The 18,804-nt window shown below is 54.5% G+C and overlaps 1 protein-coding gene across 4 annotated transcripts in view; it reads left to right on the plus strand.

Moving 5' to 3' along the window:
* The window catches only part of LOC114668901 (contactin-4-like), a 453,222-nt gene that overhangs the window by 355,174 nt on the left and 79,244 nt on the right, over positions 1-18,804 (plus strand). For all 4 annotated transcript variants that reach the window (XM_051921332.1, XM_051921335.1, XM_051921334.1 and 1 more), the window contains exons 6-8: positions 71-274; positions 6,323-6,425; positions 14,945-15,129. In XM_051921332.1, coding sequence (XP_051777292.1) covers positions 71-274; positions 6,323-6,425; positions 14,945-15,129 — 492 coding nt within the window. The remainder of the gene's footprint in view (positions 1-70; positions 275-6,322; positions 6,426-14,944; positions 15,130-18,804) is intronic.

Consider the following 18,804-nt stretch of genomic DNA (forward strand, 5'->3'; position numbering starts at 1 on the left):
AGGTGGCAGTGCCGCAGAGAACCCTCTGGTCTGCTCATGTTGTGTTTTCTTTCTTCTCTTCTCTCCACAGAGCTCACGTACTCCTGGATCTTCAATGAGTACCCGTCGTTCGTGCAGCAGGACAACCGGCGCTTTGTGTCCCAGGAAACGGGAAACTTGTACATCGCGAAAGTGGAGCCTTCAGATGTGGGGAACTACACCTGCGTGGTGACCAACACGGTGACCCAGAGCCGAGTGCAGGGCCCCCCGACGCCGCTGGTCCTGCGCACTGACGGTACGTATGGGGCCGCCTTGGGAGAGGGTCCAGTTAATAGCCGCTGCTCTGGCACAGCAGTTAGCACTGCAGCCCCGCCCGTGCCAACTCCTCATGCTGCTGGTGGTCTGTGCAGAGGTGGCGTGTTCTCCAAGGGCTCCTTTGACCCCCACAGACATTGACTGGCAGCTCTAAATTGCCAATGACTGTGGGTGTGGGCATTTTGATGGCCTGGTGCCCTATGCCAGGCCATTTCCATTCTGTGCCCCCATGATTGACTTCAACTCCTTTCCAACTAAAGATGGCAGCCCTCAAAAACTAAAGCCAGAGCAGAGCAAACGCACTTGCAGGACAGGGAAGCCCACCCTCATCCTCAGCAGCTCCCCATGGGGCCCAGCAGGGTCGATGAACGGGACTGCAGTTCGGGTTGGGGGGGGGGTCTACAGCCCTAATAGACGGTCTCCCCCTGACCTTACATTTCATGGTGCTGTCCATTCTGGGTGGGATGCCCGTGGGTCCTCGTCAGGAAGGCAGTGGGTTTGGGGGTCTCTTGGCACACATTGCAGTGTAAGGGAGGGGGCTTGGGGTCAGTCGTTTCCATGAGAATTGCGACGGCACAGCTCTTCTATTTTCGGAGCCATTACAGCAGGCTGCGTTTTTCAGCTCTGGTGGCAGGTGACGCGTGTGACATGGCCGCACCTTAATGTGTGTCGGTGGGCCGCGTGTAATTAGACCACCGCTGACCTTTGTTTTGAGCGGCGATTGATTGGACGCCCCATCAACACCTGGAATTTCTGAGAGCCAACAGGCTTATTAACCTTTAGATGTCATTTGTATTCAGCTGGCCGCCCTGGCAGACCGCGCACTTTGGATTTCTTGTACCCCTGGTGGTCTCCTGTTTCGTTTACTGGCCTCTGATGGGCGTTTCTGTTCCGTTTGATTGTTTTGTCTTTTGCTCTTCTCTTCCAGTGGTGTCCATTTGAATGTTTGTGGGAAAGGCGCTATATCCAGTAAATCAGACTTCGCCCAGCTGTTGTGCAAGAGGGCAGGGTGGACTGGACCCCCACCTGACCCGAAGGCCCATGTAAATTAGGGACGGGGGAGACCACCTATCTAGTAGGCTGTGTTGGATCGTCCACATGCACACCTGTGGGGCAACTCATTGGGCGACCCCTGCAGGGTGTGCCACCAGAGGGCACTACTGAGAACAGGTATCTCTACGTTAGGGGGCTTCCACCTGACATCACCCACAGAGGAAGGGTGGGCTGCAAAGAAAGAAAGGAATGAAGGACAGAATGACGACCTGCTGTCTCTAAATACAACCTGGGACTGTGGTGGTCCCACCGGGTCTGGGGTCTGCTACGCCCCCTAGTGGCCACGCTGTATAAACCTCCTCAGACCCCCTTAGACTGACTTCACGGTCACGAGGCAGTGGGCTTAGCATTGGGCACAAGGAAGGAGCGAGCCCTGGGTGGGATGCCAGGCAACCCCATTGCTCCAAAGGATATCCATACAGAGCCAGGCTGAATGGACATGCTGCAGACCGAAGGGCACCATGTGCCCAGTTTGGCCCTGCTGTGCCCGTCATGTTTGTGACGATTGGCGTTTCATCTTTCTGTGTCTTTTGTGGGGGGTGCTGATGAGACATCTGCCCACCTGACGGCCCGCGCTCCAGGGCTTGTGGAGGTGCCACCCGGCTAGCGAGGAGTTTGTTTTTTAGGGTTTCTCCCTTTGTTTGGAGTCACTGGTTTCCACCCATGAGCACCTGGGAGCGCGTGGCCAGTGACCTCATCAACGGCCTCCTGGCGTGGGACTTGTGCACCTGATTTCTGGTGTGAAGGTCTGTGACTTTTCTGCGTGTCGACTGGTCACTTTGAGTGGTGGTGACAACCCGACCCTGACTTGAATGTCACAACTCTTCATCTCCTCGCCCTTCTTAATCAAATTCCTGCTGTCAGTCCAACGTGGGGAGGAGAATACGAGAACTGCAATCCAAAGCTCAACGTGGCACCATGCCACACGGTAACTGAGGTACACGTCTGAGGCAGCCGCGACTTCTGCTCCCAGAGGATTGTGGGTAGCCAGAGTCGGCCAGCAGACCATGGGGGGCAATGCCATTGCTGTTCTCTGACGAGCGAGCGGCCCCTCTTTGTGTTTAATTAATAAAGAATTAACCGGCGAGCGCCGGCACTGACCTCCTTCAGCTGGTTCGGCCCCCACTGCCCGCCTGCTGCCCGCCAGCTCGAGCCTGGGATCAAACGTAGAGATTGCTCCTTCGATCTGCTGATTTCGTTTTGCCTTATTGATTGCCGTGTTAATTTGGAAAGCAGCAGCAGGTCAATAGTCATGAAGATGATAATAATCAAGCAATCACAACAGTAATTTAGCATTCAATAATAACCGCCAGTAATTACGTTAATCCATCCATCGCTTTTAGCCCACGAATAATGAAGAAGAGACTGAAGGAAGCCTCAGGAGTTAAGAGACAAAGGAGGAAGGGCGAGGCAGAGGAGCACCATGGCCTCGGCTTCAGCACTGATCCCCTCTTCTCGAGCCTGGCAGGACACCCACCTATAGTGTAGTCTGTGTGTAAGCGCACTGCCATGGCTCACTGACTGGCATACTCCTCCAGCTCCAGTGTCCACCTGCCTCAGAGCTGTAGGCTCGATTGGCATCAGCCTGGGTGGGGCAAAAGGGGTTTGAGTGGCAGCTGGCAGGGTGTGGCTAGACACCTGAGAGGCGGCAGCTTGGGCGGGGCTTGAAGCCCATGTGGGTGTCAGCTGGGATCGAGGAGTCTGCATTGGCTTATAAAGTCACATGTTCAGTGTCCAGTCCTGCCAATCAACATGCCACACGTCGCCACTCTGCAGGGCCATCACTTACATCTCAAGATGTTACCTGTCACATTGCATGTTGGTTACTGTGCCAGCCACGCCTGTGACGTGTTGGTGGAAAAACCCGGAACTGCAGACGGGCAGCGACTAGGACTCAGGTGGCATGGAGACCTAATACTTGGTGCAGCAGAGGCCCAAAGTGCTTCACGTCCGATAATGAGGTCCTTCCGGTGCTCTCTGCCAATCCACGTGCGGCCTGCCGTGGTGAGTTTAGGAGAGCGTCTTGTCCTTCAGGCCTCGGCCTTACTAACGTTTGATAAAAGCCCAGGCTGAGCTCCGATGGGCACCCCAAGTTTAGCGGTATTATCAAAGAAATTCAAAAGGCAAAACCCAACAAACCTGAGTTTGTAACCCAAAAAGTCAAAATAAAGCTAAAAAGCAGCGCAAAGCTGTCAGGGGAAAAAGCAAAAGTGGGAAGAAAACTCCAGAAACTTCTCAGAGGACCCCAGGCAGGCGGGCGGCTCTCAGGCCAGCACTGCCCCCTTTGGCTCCGCCCATCAAGAACACGGAGAACAAACCAACAGGAAACTGGCCAATAAACAAGAAACGTACAAGGCGGTGCAATCCAAGCAGAGCTGGGGGGGCGGAGCCCTGAGACGGGTGACTGACAGGCCTGCAGGATTAGGAGGCCCCGCCTCCCCAGGCTGCTCAGCGCTAGAAGAAAATCAGAGAAGTCGTTAAGAAAAGAAGATTGAACTTCACAACAGGAAGAGCCTCAATACAGAAGGCAGAAGAAATCGACGTCTTGGGGTCCTGGAACGAGCCGCCTCATCTCGTCAGCCATGGCCGTTACTTCGACGCCGCGGGAGGCGCCCTAATGTCTCCTTCTCCTTTGGTGTCTGCTACTGCTCCCAAGAAGGCAATTTAAAGAGCCGGAGTTCCCCTCGACTGAAGACTTTGAGAATTTCAGGCTGTCTGTCCGCAGAGACGCCATCTGTTGAATTGTCAGCTTTGTACAAACGCACTGCGACTGCTGCTAAGTTAATGAAACAAACCGGAAGCATCAGCGGCTTTAAATTTACCAAGCATGGAGGACCCTTCTGTCGCGCCGCAGCAAACGCGGTTTCCGTCCTCATGTAGGGTGAGTGGACCACCGCTGTGAGCCGCTCCGCTGTTTTTCATGAAATTGTGAGATGAGTGGCCAGATGACCCGGTGAAGGCCGATGTTCCTTCTCAATGAGGACAAGAGGAAGACACTGACATACAGTAGGTGGGTGGGTCCTGCGAAGAAAGGTCAAAGCGTGCAACTGGAAGGGGGGCTCACTAAGTCAGAAACAGGAAGGAAGATCCAACAGGAAAGCCACGCGCCACTGTGATGAAGACAGGCAGCCATTCCGTGGTCATCTCGTCACAGTCAACGGGTGGCACTAATTAGGCAGCAGGTGAACAATCTGTGCTTGGAGGTGATGTGTTGGGCGATCTGAGCGACTTGACAAGGGGACGATTGTGATGGCAGAATGACCGGGTCTCCAAAACGGCAAGACCCACCGAGAGTCATCGACGGATACGCAACCGGTGAACCAGCGACAGGGTCATGGGCACCTAAGGCTCACTGGTGCCCATCTTGTCCAATCCCACAGAAGAGCTGCTGAGGCTGGCGATGAGAGGAAGGCGTCAGGACACGCAGTGCATCTCAGCAGGCCACACAGCCGCAGACCCCCCGGCCAACATCGAGAGTGCCAGAACTGGACCGTGGAGCAACGGGAGATGGTGGCCTGGTCTTTTGGAGCTTGTGGACGGCAGGGTGGGTGTGTGTTCTTTACCAGGGTAGGAGATGGCAGCAGGGGGTCACTGTGGGAAGAAGGTAAGCTGGCAAAGGCAGTGTGACGCTCTGGGCAACACCCTGATGGGAAACCTTGATGTGGATGTTACTTTGACGATGAAGGGGGGCCGTAAGGGTGGGCATATCTCTTGAACAGAGGTTCATAACTGCAGGAGGCCATTGCCCCAGCAAGCCAGTTTTAACCACTGTGTTAGCTTGTGATAAAAGCCCAGAGACCCTTAATAGCTCTTGTGGGGTCCCCAGGAAGCCCAGCACCTCCGCCACTGCGCCACCCCACCTGCCCACAGTGAGATGAGATCCAGTCAGTGGAGCCCCCTAGTGGCTCAGTCGCTTCATGTAAGGTGGGCACAGAGGTGGGCAGCCATTTACTACCAAAGAAGAAATGTTGAACCTGCAAATCGGTGGCGAGCCACAACAGAGCCCGGCGCACGTGCCAACTCGCGCAGAGTCAGCGGCCATTAAAGATTCATAGACGCACTTACTGGAGCAAACAAACAGAGGCAGGAAATGCAATTGAAGATAATTAAATTTTCATATTTTATTGAGAATTAGCATAAAAGAAAAATTGCATTGTAAATCGTAGAAGATGGGGGCTTGGACGGACTGGCTGTGCCAATGCAGGCTTTGTGTTTTATCTTTGCATTTATTTATGAAGGAAGGTGAACTGTGGAGTTTGATTCGTGAGACGTGGCACGGGGGGCCGGCGGAGTGAAATCCGACAAAGACGTCCTTTGAAGTCTGGGGGTTCGGTGGGCCGACTGTCATTGGGGCGTTTTAAAGGAGCACAGGCTTTGGGCATGTTCTCCCTGTGCCAGTGTGAGAGTCTTCTTCTCCAGGACCCTTATGTGCCCGTCATACCCCAGAGTCTCTAATTTACCTCTGCCCTGTGATGGACTGGCACCCCAGGCATTCAGCCCTTGTTTGCTTTACAAACCTTTGGTGATGTGTGCCCCGTGAGAGAAGTGCCGTAAATGAAAGAGCCCCCCAAGACCCTGATTTGGACTGTGGGGCTGCGGATATGTCAGAAAGCGTCCCGACAAGGATGAGAGTTTGACGTCGAGTCAGACTGACCTCGTGGCGCCCCCCGAATGTTGAGAACTTGGGTCCGTTAGCAGCTGTACAAGACTGGCACCCTCTCATCATGGCATGTCCTCAAGGCGGAGCTGCAGTCACAAAAGCGACAAGGTGTTAGAGTCCCCTTACGTGACTTGGGACCCCAACAAATGACAGCCACTTTGACCTTTTAATCTTACTGTGCTGTAAGGGGCGGGGCCAGGAGTGACATCACGGGGCTCCTTCTCTTCTGCTCTATGACTTTGAAGGTGGTCCCATCGTGCCCTCACAGCAGACCCCTCCGGGTGTCATCACCTCACCTCCTTTCTTTCTTTGCAGGAGTGATGGGGGAATACGAGCCGAAGATCGAAGTGCAGTTTCCGGAGTCCGTGCCCGTGGCCAAAGGATCCACCGTCAAGATGGAATGCTTTGCACTGGGAAAGTAAGTAGCACATGTAGTTGTTGGCGCGAGTGTGGCACACGCGGGTTTTAGACCCTGATATTAATTTAATGTCACTACTCTGTCAGCGAGCCGCCATGACGTGGGGGGGGGAGTATCTGATCAAGTGGGACCTGTGCTGACTTGCTGGCTGTGCCTTCGGGAGGAGGCCTGCTCAAAATCTAGGAGGGGGACAACATAGGTGGGGGGCTTTTGAGACCCTCAGAAAGGGAAGGGGGCATAGGCGGACAGTAAGGACCCCCTAAGCCTGCACGGTACGGTCTGATAGAAGCACCTGCCTCTCGTCTTGCATAGTGCCAGTCGGCGTGTGGATTAGCACAAGGGGCCAGGAAGCCGCTCTCATCTGTTATATAGCGCCCTTCACATCGGGAAATGAGAAAACCGAAGCCGGGTTGAGGGTTGGGGTCCCAGACTAAGCCCCTTTTCATTTGATGTCTGTAGGGTTAAAAAGGCGACACCCGTGTGGTGCTTCAACAAGCACTGGCGCTGTGGCACAGGAGAGTAAGGGGTCACGTTTCTGCCAGGGTCCTTGTGCCGCTGGAGGTTCAAATCCTTGTTTTTGTCTTCATTTTGGATTCTTTTGTTTGTGTTGCTGTCGCTTGGCTTTGCTGTTTGCTTTTCTGTGGTCTCTGGCGAGACCCCCTGTCTGCCCGTCAGCCCCATAAAGACGAGCGTTTCCCATGGTTCCTGGTGGTTCCTGCTGTGTTTCGTGTGCTTCATTTGCGTGGATTGCCTCTTTGCCTTGTTTGTGCTCCACGGATTTCGCTTTTTGTATTTTTATCTCTTTATTTCTAAAGATTCTGCGTAGCCCATTGTGACTCGCCCGGGTTTTTGATGGGGTTTCCCCCTGTAGTGGTCATTTTTGGAGTTATAAGAAGGCGTGGAGCTCGGTGCTCCTCAGAGGCTGACCCTGAAGAGTCATGGACGTGCTGCTCAAATACGCTTGAGTGAGGTCAGAGGGGGTGTGGCTTTGGCAGAGCAGGAGGTGACCTCATTGGTCTTCTGGTGGCTTCTGCTCCTCCATTCTAAGGGAAGAGACGGAAGTGAGGTTAGCGGCGGTGTCGCACTCGTTGTCTTCCCTGTATTAGTCCAGCAGGACCCTGTGAAGCGCTGGCCGTACCCGTGTGCCCTCCTGCCCTGTTGGTCACTAGCAGTGGCATTTGGATGAGCACATGCCAGTAAGGTCTCGTCTAACCCTAACCCTGGCCCTGGTGTCCCTGTGTCATCTTCTCTTTGGAATCCAGATGTGTCACCAGGGGCTTGACTTTAGGATGGCGTGGTGTGGGTAGAGGTCACCCATTGAAAACTCAGTAAAGGTGAAGTTGTAGCTGACACTGCCATGGGTTTCCCTCCCCACATGTCCATTGCCACCCTTAGGATGTCATGCAGGTGATGCCACCGTTTGGACCCTGGCGACCAGGCCATCGTGGTTTTGCTGCTGGACTTGTTCAGACCTTGGCTGCTGTTCTTGCAGATTTTATTCTGATTCTTCTGTTTTGCTTTCATTGCCCTTCTCAGACCACCAGTGACGTCGGCCCCCCGTATGTGCAGTTTTGCCCTCGAGCTCCATGTCCCCACCACGCGGACTGCCTGTGGCCAAAAGCATTTTCAACAGATGGCGTGTAGTGTCACCTGAAACCTTTAAAGTGACTTAAGGTAAGAGCCGGTGCCACGTGGCAGTCAGTGTGACCAGCAGTGCCACTCCAGTCGCCTTACCCGCCAGCGCTGGTGCCCAGCCTTTCATCCTGGGATTAATGAAAGGTTAATCTGTCTGAGCAGCCCTCTCAATTATCACCCATAATAACTGACACCTGTCACTGAATGTGGTCATTTAAGGACAACATGAAGAAAGAAGAGGAGGAGGAGGAAGGCCATTTCCGTTTCAGCCTTTCGGCGTAAAACTCCTGCCTAAGTGGAGCAGTTGATTAGCCGGCGATTCATGAAATCTCTTTATGGAATAATCGCTTTGCCGCACTTGTTCTATCTGTAAAAGGACATGCTGTGTAAAACAGCTGGGAGCGAGACAAAGAGACGGCGGGCAGCGCGAGTGGCATGGAGACGCCGGAGATTTTTAATATTCAAGCGACGACTGAGGTGGATGAGAAGGACCCTCAGTGGAACATCAGCCCCGAGTGCCAGCCTTCCTTTATTTGACTTTTTTGTGCATTAAAATCGATGCCCTGTGATGGCCCTGTGCCCCCTGCTACCAGGATCAGTCCACTGAAATGGGTGACCTGGCATCACCTTAAAGAATGGATTGTGAAGTCAGGGTCCTATCACCAGGGGCTGGCGGGTGAGAGTGGGGCAGAAGAGGCCGTGCCAGGCGGTGATCGTCACGGGTGACTGGACCTCCCAAGGACACCCACACACAGGATTGCCACCTCAGAGGTTGGTCCATTTAGAGGCTGCTGGGGGGGTCACAAGTGGTTTAAGGGTGAAGTCATAACTTCACGGTGGTCCGTGCTGCTCTCTCCGCTCGCTGGTGGGTCCGTTGCGTCGCCCCCCGGTGTGAGGCGTCATGCCTATTCATATTCTGCTCAGTGCGCTCCGGATATCAGGCCTAATCGCAAGTGAAAATCCTAATCTCCTTTTAAACGTGACGGATACGCTTGACCACACAGTGACGCCGGGGGGCCGCTTTTTCTATTTGTTCCTATTACGGCGTGTTTGTTTGTTCTCCATCTCACACTTTGTGATTTAAAGCCGGACCCTTGGATGAGCTGAGGGGGGGCTCAGGGATGAAGATTCACACCCACCTCGTATTCCACAGGGATGAAGGCATCCATTAAAGAAGGAAACTGGTAACTGGGTGGTCTGTTCACAAAAGCCCCTTGCAGTAACGGCGATTTACGGACACGCAGACCCCGCCAGACTTATCTGTGTCCCCGTCACTTGTCACTCATCCTCATCGCACTCACCGATAGCCCGGGCTGACTGACAGCTTCAGTACCTTAGCAGGGGCCGCAAGCCCCTCCACACAGCCTTGGCAAAGGCCAAGGGCCGCTCCGAGGTTGGCACTGCGCTCCCACAGTCGTCCCCTTTGACAGGGCCACTCCGATCCAACACGTTAGCAATATGGCCGCCTCTGGCCACCTCAGTACCTTAGGAGGGGTCAGAAGTCCTCTGCCAAGAGGGGGGATCCCATCTGAAGTACGGCCATCACTGACTTGGGTCTTCATAGTCGAGCGGCCGGCTTGGACCCTAAGAGCGGGTGGGAACAGAACTGCAGTCACCGCGTCTGTCCAATGGAGAGTGGGCACGGCTCGTCGCCTGCTAAGTGACGTCCCTGTGATGAAGCACCGTGGTGGCAGTGCCATGCAATGGGGGTCACAATTGAATGGCGGCTGGATGAGGCCACCTCAGGCTGGGGGTGATGAGTCAGTCACCTGGAGTGGCTTTGGGACAGGCGTCTGAGTGGCACACAGGAAGAATGGGATCAACTACCCAATTCAGGTGTGCGGAGCTCGTCGAGCTGGGACTTCGACAAAGTCGTCACTGAGGGGTCTGACTTTTCATACATTTGAAAACACGTATTCACTTTATCATTATGGGCTGTTGAGTGTAGACTGATGGGCAATAATGGTAAATGGATGCATTTCAAGTGAAGTCTACAGCACGATGAAGTGGGCACATATTGGGCAGGGGTCTTTCTCTGACGTTTTCCCTTCCCTGTCGTATTCTCCCTGCCGTTTTCACCTTCCCTTATAATAAACTCCATTTCTATTCTGTACTCATCATCCATCCATCCATCCATCCAGTATCCAGCCCGCTATATCCTAACACAGGGTCACGGGGGTCTGCTGGAGCCAATCGCAGCCAACACAGGGCACAAGGCAGGAAACAAACCCTGGGCAGGGCGCCAGCCCACCACAAATTTTGGACTCCTTAGTAGTCATCTTAATACTACAGGACGGGACGGCTCAGGAGTGCCCACCACAGTCTACAGCTGGTAAAGAGCAGGAGTCTCTCATGAAGTAGGACATTGATAGCTCACTTGTGGTCATTTAGTCGTGAAGCCCACCCACCCATCCGGCCGTCGACTTGGCGTTCATTAAAACGAGATGTCAGGACGCCGCTGCTAAAAATGAAGGAGCCCGGTGAGCTGCTGCCCTTTTCATTACCTGGCGCTAACTCTGGCGGGCATCTTTTGGATTTTGGCCCTGGAAATTAAAATGAATTGAGTGTGACAAAGTAAGCCCCTCCGTGCGGCAGACCCCCAAAGCGCATCTCAATGCAGTTTTATTATTGCTGTCTAAGAAAGGCCAGAAATCATAATTATGTGACAGGGCAGCATAACAAAGCTATTAGGGAATGGCAGGAGCTGGCACCACGTGTGCGTGTGGCCATTAGGGCCGCTCAGAAGCTGGGGTGGGCTTCCTCAAATGACCACCGTGACATTTGAAAGAGGAAGTAAGGAGATGCAAAGAATGCCGAGAGTGGCTCGCCTGCTGAGGGTCGCCATCATCAAAGGGGGACGCCCGCCTGCTTAAATGGGGGCTGTTAAAAGGCTCAGGCGAGTGCCACGTGGCAGCAGGAAGGCCACTTGAGGGCGCTGGTGGTTAATTGGGCTGACCCCACTGGTCGGGCCGCGGTGATTCAGCCCGTGTGCTTAAAACAAAAGCAGAGCCTGAGCGGGCACATGTAGTGCCCCTGGTGCCAGCTGTTTTGGACCGCTGCCACTTGAAATGGGCGAACCTCTCAGGACAGTTTCCTTAATATGCCTTTCTATGGCTGCTGCCCTGGCTCTCTTTGCTGACATTTATTAATGGCATATGTGGGGCCTCTGTGGCACTCGCTTAACGTGCCATTTCCCGCTGGGCACTTTGGGTCTCCATCCACCCCCCTGCCACTCGGCGGGCTTCTCTTTTTATTTCTTTGCTCTTTTGAATATAGTTTTGCTGATTTATTTGACGTCCTTTTGCTGCTCTTCTCGTATGCCTGCTAATTCTAAACAGTCTGCTCCTTGTACCCTTAATGTGGCACCCAGGGGGGTCGGGCCACCACATCTTCATCTTCTGTTCTTTGGCTTTCAGTGCCATTTGTGGAGTTTTGGATTGGATTTGTTTGCTTCCTGTTCCCTTTGGTCCGGCCCATATTTTCCTTCGTGTGATGATCTTTGAATGTTAAAGGAAGCTTTTTGGTGTTTTTGGGGCAGAGGCTTCAGCATTGCTCGAAAAGCCAAAGTGCCGCTTGTGGCCAAACTCGAGAGGCAGGCTTATGGCCTGCACAGGCCCACACAACAATCACAAAAGAAAGTGAAGGCAGAGATTGAAACAGAAGGAGAACTCAGCGGGTGAACGTGAAGCAATCAATCCCAAATCCATACGTTCACAAACCCAGGAATCTAAAACATGAGAGTGAAATCAAAGGCAAAGAACCGAAAAACATCTGCGGGCTGAGCCCTGGGGGGCGGAGCCTGCAGCTGCAGTGTCCGGTGGTCCCACCCCCCCAGGCGCCACATAAAGAACACAGCGGACAGAAGAATCTGAAAGAAACACGCAGTGCAGTGCTCATAATACATCCAGTCACGGGACAGCGGCCTGGTGGAACCTTAACACAAGTAGGGGGGCCGCAAAAACCGAAAAACGTGAACCTCCCAGATGAGGCCTCTTGAAACTCGGACCCTCTTAAGGAGCCAAATCAGACGTCCAGCGATCACATGATAGCACGATGGAAGTGGGCATGACCCAAAACGGGGGCACTGTGCCCTCACAGAATAACGAGGGAATCGATAGATAGATAGATAGATAGATAGATAGATATCGTCTCGCTTTGCTGTCGGGAGAGACCCCCTTGTTATCACGACTTCATCATCCTGACATAACTGCCTTGGGAATGCCCAGACCTCCCAGTGTGGAGTCCACCGAGTGACCCCAGCAATCCAGGTACAGGACCCCCAAGTTTGGCTTCCACCAGAAGGGGCCAACTAGAACGTACGAGAAGCCCACCCTTCCACCCTCTTTGAATGTTGTCCGACTGGACACTTGACACGACGCCACCAGTGCATAGTCCACCGAGTGTCCCCAGGTGTCCCTGCAGCCCCTCAGGCACTTGGCAGGTCTGGCAGACTCCCGCTTACGTCTTCCAAGAAACGGTGAGGTGCCAGCAGGAGAAGCGCTAAAAATACGCTGGCAGCGTCCACCCCTGCTAACGATATAAATAGGCCCGTTGATATTTGCAGTTGGATCTTCTGACAACTCCTTCTCGCTGGCGCCTTCCCGTTATGTAACACTCGGCATCGCGTCTAATTTGAGCAGGGAGCCGATTAAACGAGCAGCCTTGCAATTAAGATAATCTGTTTAGAGGGCGGGCAGGCGGGTGCAAAACAGGAAGCGCATTTGTGCCACTTTTTAAATAGCAAGCGGCTCAGAGGGGCACATGCTTCCTGTGATCGCACACCCCAGGCTGGCATCCTGTCCGCGTGGGCCTGGCACAGGCTGGCGCCTTCAGTCGGCTTCAACGGTGATGCGCAGGGCTGGTTGCGGAGCTTGAAGATTGACGAGGATGACGACTGGAGCCCCCATAGCCTTCATCTGCTCCAGCCTGGCAAGTCGTGGCCTGTCACGCCCGGTGACGTAGTGTGACATCCCCGAGTCACTCACTGCTCAACTCCAACACAGCCTCCGCCTCCAAGCTCCACCGTCGTGAATATTCATGAGTGGGGCGGGGCCTTCAACCAAAAAGTTGTGAAGCCCATTTTAGAACAAACTGCGCCAGGACCATCGGCTGAATGACGCGAGCGCCATGTTGGTCATCGGGCCATGAAACTGACAGATACAGCAGTGGACGATCGGACCGCCAAGATGTGCCTGGCCGAGTCCGTCACATGGAGCTTCAACGTGGCACAAAGATCAAGTGGAAGGACAAGGAAGACATGCGCCCCCTAAGCTCTGTTCAGAATTCAACAACGGGGCAAATGTGCAAGTGGCTTCGTCTGGCACGAGGGGCGCGTCGATGGTGGGGTTCAGGCGCTGCCATTCTACAGTCTCTGAGAAAAGAAAAGTGTGCAGAGAAACGGGCGTCTGCTGTCCCGCTTGTGAGGTGGAGCGGTGCACCAGTACAACGGTGGGCACTCGACAGACCACCCCAGCCGTGTTTGTCTTCACGTTTCTCTGACTGACACGTAATAAGTTTTCGTTTTCCTGAGGGTTAAACCTTCGCGCCAAGGAGGCTGGGAGGCTCATTCTGGGGCCACTGCAGCCCACTGGGCGTCCTTTCTGGACCCCCTAACTCTGCAGGTGGTTTATTGTGCGCCGCATGCCCGTGCTGCTGCCCTGAGGTTTTACAGCCTGCTCCAAGCCTGGCGCTGGTGCCCCTTCTGTGCTGTCCTGTCGCATCTCTGGGTTTTCCTCCTTGTCTTCCCCTGTGCAGGTTTGGTGGGTTGGCCATTCCGAGGTGACCATCTGGGTGTGTGGGCACAGTGTTGGGCAGTTTCCCGCCTAGCACTTCAGTTCTCCGTGCCCCTGCCGTGGCTTTACCTTACAAACCGCCCTGACTGATTTTCATGCTCAGGTGCCCGCCTGCCCCTCTCGGATGGCTTGAGCACTAAAGTCCCCACACGAGGCCAATAATCCAAAGGACGGCGAGCCGAGGGGTCGCAGCCGCGACAAACTGTGTAAATCTGAGAGGCCCTCCCAGATTGACACCGAATGCGCGGCCAGCGCCAAGCCGAGGTGTCTGTGCCCACGTAGGCCATTATGTGGCCGCTCAAATGCAAATGTGCCCCCGCCACCGGCGCCGCACTCACTCTCGTATTCTGCTCTCGGCCCAGGATCTCCATCTTCACATCTTTTTCTCCAAGGTTACAGCCATTTAATCATCCTCAATCAGCGCCCTGTTTGGCCTGCCGCCTAATGATTTTTATGTATCCCGACTGCAGTCAGACAATCTGGACGCCGTAAATTCTTCCCTGATTTATTTATTTTTCTGCATTCGCCCCCCCCTCCCCCAAACTCTAATTATTAAAGTGCGATGGAATTTTAATGAAGGCTTCTGCAGTGCCGCGAGCCTAAAGGTGACGGCAGAAAATGAAAGGGACAGACGGACGGACAGACACGGCAGGAATGAGAGTGTGGGGCACTGCAGGGCCGTCTGTCTGTCCGTGTATTTATTTGGATGCCCTCCTGTCCGTAGTTCGTCTGTCGTTTCATGTCCTTCCATATTTGTGTGCCCGCCTGACCGTCCATCTCTCTCTGGTGACACCCCCCCCCCTCCCCCCCCCCCGTCTGTCCTCCTGCCTGTCTTTCCCTCCGTCCATCTGTCCATTTGTTCATCTCTTCAGTCTGTCTGTCCATCCCTCCGTTGCCGGTGGTCCATGTCGGGTCGTCTTCCTTTATTTCCGTGGAGTGAGTGTTTTTTTGTGGATGATGTGAAAGGCGCTATATCCGCTGTTGAGTGATGTCACCGTAGAGCGGTGGCGCGTCTCGCACATTCACAAACTCCATGTCTGTCTTCCCTTAATGTGACGTGCTCTCTCTCCTCTTCTCTGTTGCCCCCCACAGCCCGGTGCCCGCCATCACCTGGAGGAGAGCCGACGGAATTCCTTTTCCTAGAAAGGTGGACTCGGCCAAGAAGAGCGGGGTGTTGGAGATCCCGTTTTTCCAGCAGGATGACGCCGGTTTATACGAGTGCATCGCAGAAAATTCCAAAGGAAAGAACGTCGCGAGAGGGAAGTTGACTTTTTATGGTAAGTCCCTGATTTTAATAATTCAAAAAAAAAAGGGAACTGCGAGTCTTCTCCACAGCGCTTCCTGCGAGGGTCTCAGGTCTCACTCAGCCTGGCATCCCACTTCAAATCGCACCCCACCCGAGTCCTCTGGAGCTGGCATTACATCCAGTGGTCACTCCTACCCAGGGGCGGGCAGAGGTTTCTTTGGACTCCTCAGATCTCCTGTCGGGACCTGAAATGACCGAGAGGCCAAAGATAATGTCTGATGTGAGGAATGTGGGCACCAGAAAACTTTAACACTGGCATCAACCCTCATGAGTGCCAGGAAGAGACGCGGCAGGAGAGCGCGGCCAGCTCCTCACTTCAGGCGCCCTGCTTAGCGGGCAATCAGCATTACTTTAACACTTAATTAGGCCTCGTTACCAGTTAATTAGCGCTCGTCAGTGCGGACTTCATACTTACTGGGTGGGCATTCGACCTGCCTGCACATTTGGACATTGGCGTCCGGTTTTTTGTGGTCTTGTATGTCATGAAAACAAGAATTCAGCTATTCAACGAACTGGGGGGCAGATGAGGCTCACCAGCTTAATGGGCGCGTCGTTACGGCGCAATTACACGATGGGCAAGGAGGAAGAAGACGAGATGGGGGGCCGAGGTGAGGGTCTGTCTGTCATTTGTGCCTCTCACATCTACTTATATAGCGCCTTTGCCCTCTACGACACGTTACATTATCCATCTAGCTGTTATATAGCGCCTTTCCAATGCTCTGTCTGCAGTGCACCAGAGACCGACTGTGGACACAGAGGCGATGGTCCGTCTCTCACACAGGGTCTTTACTCTTTATCTGTTGATCTGTCTTATCGACTTTATAGCGCCTTTTACATCGGGCTCTGTCATATGGCGCCTGTCACGGCTTCGCTCTCCCACTTTTTGCTTTGATTCTTCTGTCAAACTAATCAGAATACACAACTAGCAAAGGCGATGAGCCCACCTAATTACAAATGGCGGCCGTTGGTCGTGGACCCCGCGCCTGTCGTCTATCCGGCTGATTCCACTTTCTTGGTGTCTCCTTCACTTCTGCCTGGTTTTGGGTGCTTTCTTCACGCGGCCCCTTATGTGTGGGTTGAAGGGTCTCACTTTGTGACGTTTGTACAATGGGGACACACCGCAGAGGTGGCCCGAGCCAGACTTCAGGGGGTCTCCTCGCGTGACAACATGCCAGGGTCAGGTGGGTTCAAACTGGGTGTTCCCAGGAATGGCCGCCTGGTCTGCTGGGCGATGGTGGCGCCTGCATGCCGAGTGCTCAGAGCGGTGGTCCACACGTCACCATCTCCGATTCATAAATTCCTGGTCACTCCTCACCTTCTGGCACTCCCATTACTCCCTACTCGGGAAGCCCCTCACTACCGTCACACCCCCCCCCCAATGGCGGTTTTCGTCTTTCGAGAAGATAAACCAGCAGGGGGCCACCTCGCTGCATGGAGTATTTCTGGAGGCCCAAGTGGTCCCAAGACGTGTCTGAGCACACGTGTCCCACCCAGACTGAGGGCCGACTGGACAGCCAATGAGCGGTGGCCTTATGCAGATGTCCAATGAGGTGGCGGGTTCTGCTTTAAGGACGCCACGTGCCACCCCTGTTTTGTGTGGCGCCATTTCTGCCGCTGGCTGGCACACGCCGGACAGTCCCGAGCCCGTATGGCGCTCTGAAATTCCCTTCCTCGCCTCGCTGTGCTCTCCCCGGGTGACGCCGTCCTCCAAGATTAATGAATGGCGCGCCTTATCGCTGCCCGTCCCGCCCCCCCCACTCCTGAGCACAATGCGTCGTCTTCAAAGGGCTCGTCTGCGAAGGGCCGATAATTTGCATCGCATTTATCACCCGAGTGCAGCGAGTTCTTCACTTGAAGGAGGCCTTGGGAGCCTCCGTTGAATTTCATCTTCTCCTCGCCTGCGTCTCTTGATCTTGACAGCCATTGTCAGGTGAGCCTGGCGCGATGGCCATAGTGGCGGCTGTTGCTAAGCGACGGTGAGTGCCACCTGGCCTGGCTGTGCCGCACGCTGTAAAGTGCTGCGGGAGTAGACTTCGCTTTGCTCTTATATAGCGCTCTGTCACGGGCCTTGTCACTCAGAGTGGCCCGCGGTGACGGCCGTGCGTTTGTGTGGGTCAAGAGGGTCCCAAGTCATGTGAGTCTCTGGGTCCTCCTCCACCCGCGTAGGTTGGGTAAGCTGGTGTGTGTGCGTGCCAAGGGGCCTGTGCTCGGTGCAGGGCGCTATACAGAAGTAAACGAGCTGTTTGGGGGTTTCTTGACCTTTCGGGTGCGCCTGCCCGAGTGGGAGCAGCAGGAGAGGGCATCTGCACTGTGCCACACATGAGTAACCTGATGTGCCCACCCACCGTCGCCACACGTCGTGGTGGGCCTTAATGGTTGTGTCCATCTTCATCGGGTGGTGATGAACTGGCAGGGCGGCGTAACGTCGTCTCGGTTCTCTGCTTTTGTACTTTCGTCCTCACTTTGAGCCGTTGGCGTCGCGTTGTCCCGTATAGGAGGTGGCTGCTGTCCCTGCCAGCGTCCCAGCGTGCTGCTCGAGTGGCGCTGCCTCTCATTGAGGTTCTGCTCCTTCAGCTGACCACCGTCGGCCTCATTGCTGTCAGATGAAAGGCCACAGGACAGACGACGCGGACCCTCGTCACACTTGAAGAGTGCGTTTTAAGTGAAGGACTCTCCGGAGAGGCGGACACGTTAGACAGGACAAGGGTCGAGAGCAGGAGCCCAAAATGGAGGGCTCTAACCTAACCCTAAGTCGAAAGTGACAGAGCTTTTTAAATCGAGCGTCTCGCAAAGGGACGGGTGACATCATCACTTTAGGGTCACGACCTCAGAGGACACGCCTCTAACAACGCCTGGGGTCCCGAAATGGTAGCAGAGACACCCACAGAACACGGGCAGCAGGAAAGACACAAAGGCCAATGACTGACCGCGGGTTCTGTCCCTCCAGCAGATCCTCCCATGTCCCGGTGCAGGTGGTCCCGCGCAGCCCCCCGGGTTGCCCTGCAGATGCCCTCACCGAGGATGTGCGTCGCTGGCTTGTTTTCTGTTTCCATCTTTGCTGTGCGTTTCGTTACTCGGCGGTAATGAAATATTACGAGGCGCTAACACTTTATTGATCTCTTAATCTCGTGTTCGGCCAAATTGCTGTCGCCTGTGGGCCGCTGATTTCCTTTCTGCCAATATTGTGGATTTCTATTCTGGATTCGGCGTCCTTTGTGCTTATCGAGTGGCGACCTTTGACCCGTACAGCACTTGCCGTCACCTCCGCAGCGTCATTCGTGTCAGCAGGTGAAAGGCCAAGGACACAAAATGGTGGCCAACCTTATGGTCCTGTGTGGCCTGACTGGAAACTAAGGAGCTGGAGATCCCAACCGTCCGTCCGTCTTCTAGGGCCACCTTGTCCCGGGCAGGGTCACAGGGGGTGCAAGGCAGGAACAACCGCTGGACGGGGGGCCAGAGAGATGTGCGCTCAGCGACTGCACAATGGAGGGGGGGTCCACAAACGGAGTCCCAAGACCACCACCTCCAAACGGGCCCACCGTGGCCGGGGGAGGATATGGGGGACTTACCATCAAGCCCTGGCTAGTAATCTCGTACACACGGGGCACATGAGCCCCCAGGGACTGCAGCGGACCCCCTGCTCTGG

The sequence above is a fragment of the Erpetoichthys calabaricus genome, chromosome 18 (assembly GCF_900747795.2).
Source record: "Erpetoichthys calabaricus chromosome 18, fErpCal1.3, whole genome shotgun sequence".
Taxonomy (NCBI): Eukaryota; Metazoa; Chordata; class Cladistia; order Polypteriformes; family Polypteridae; genus Erpetoichthys; species Erpetoichthys calabaricus.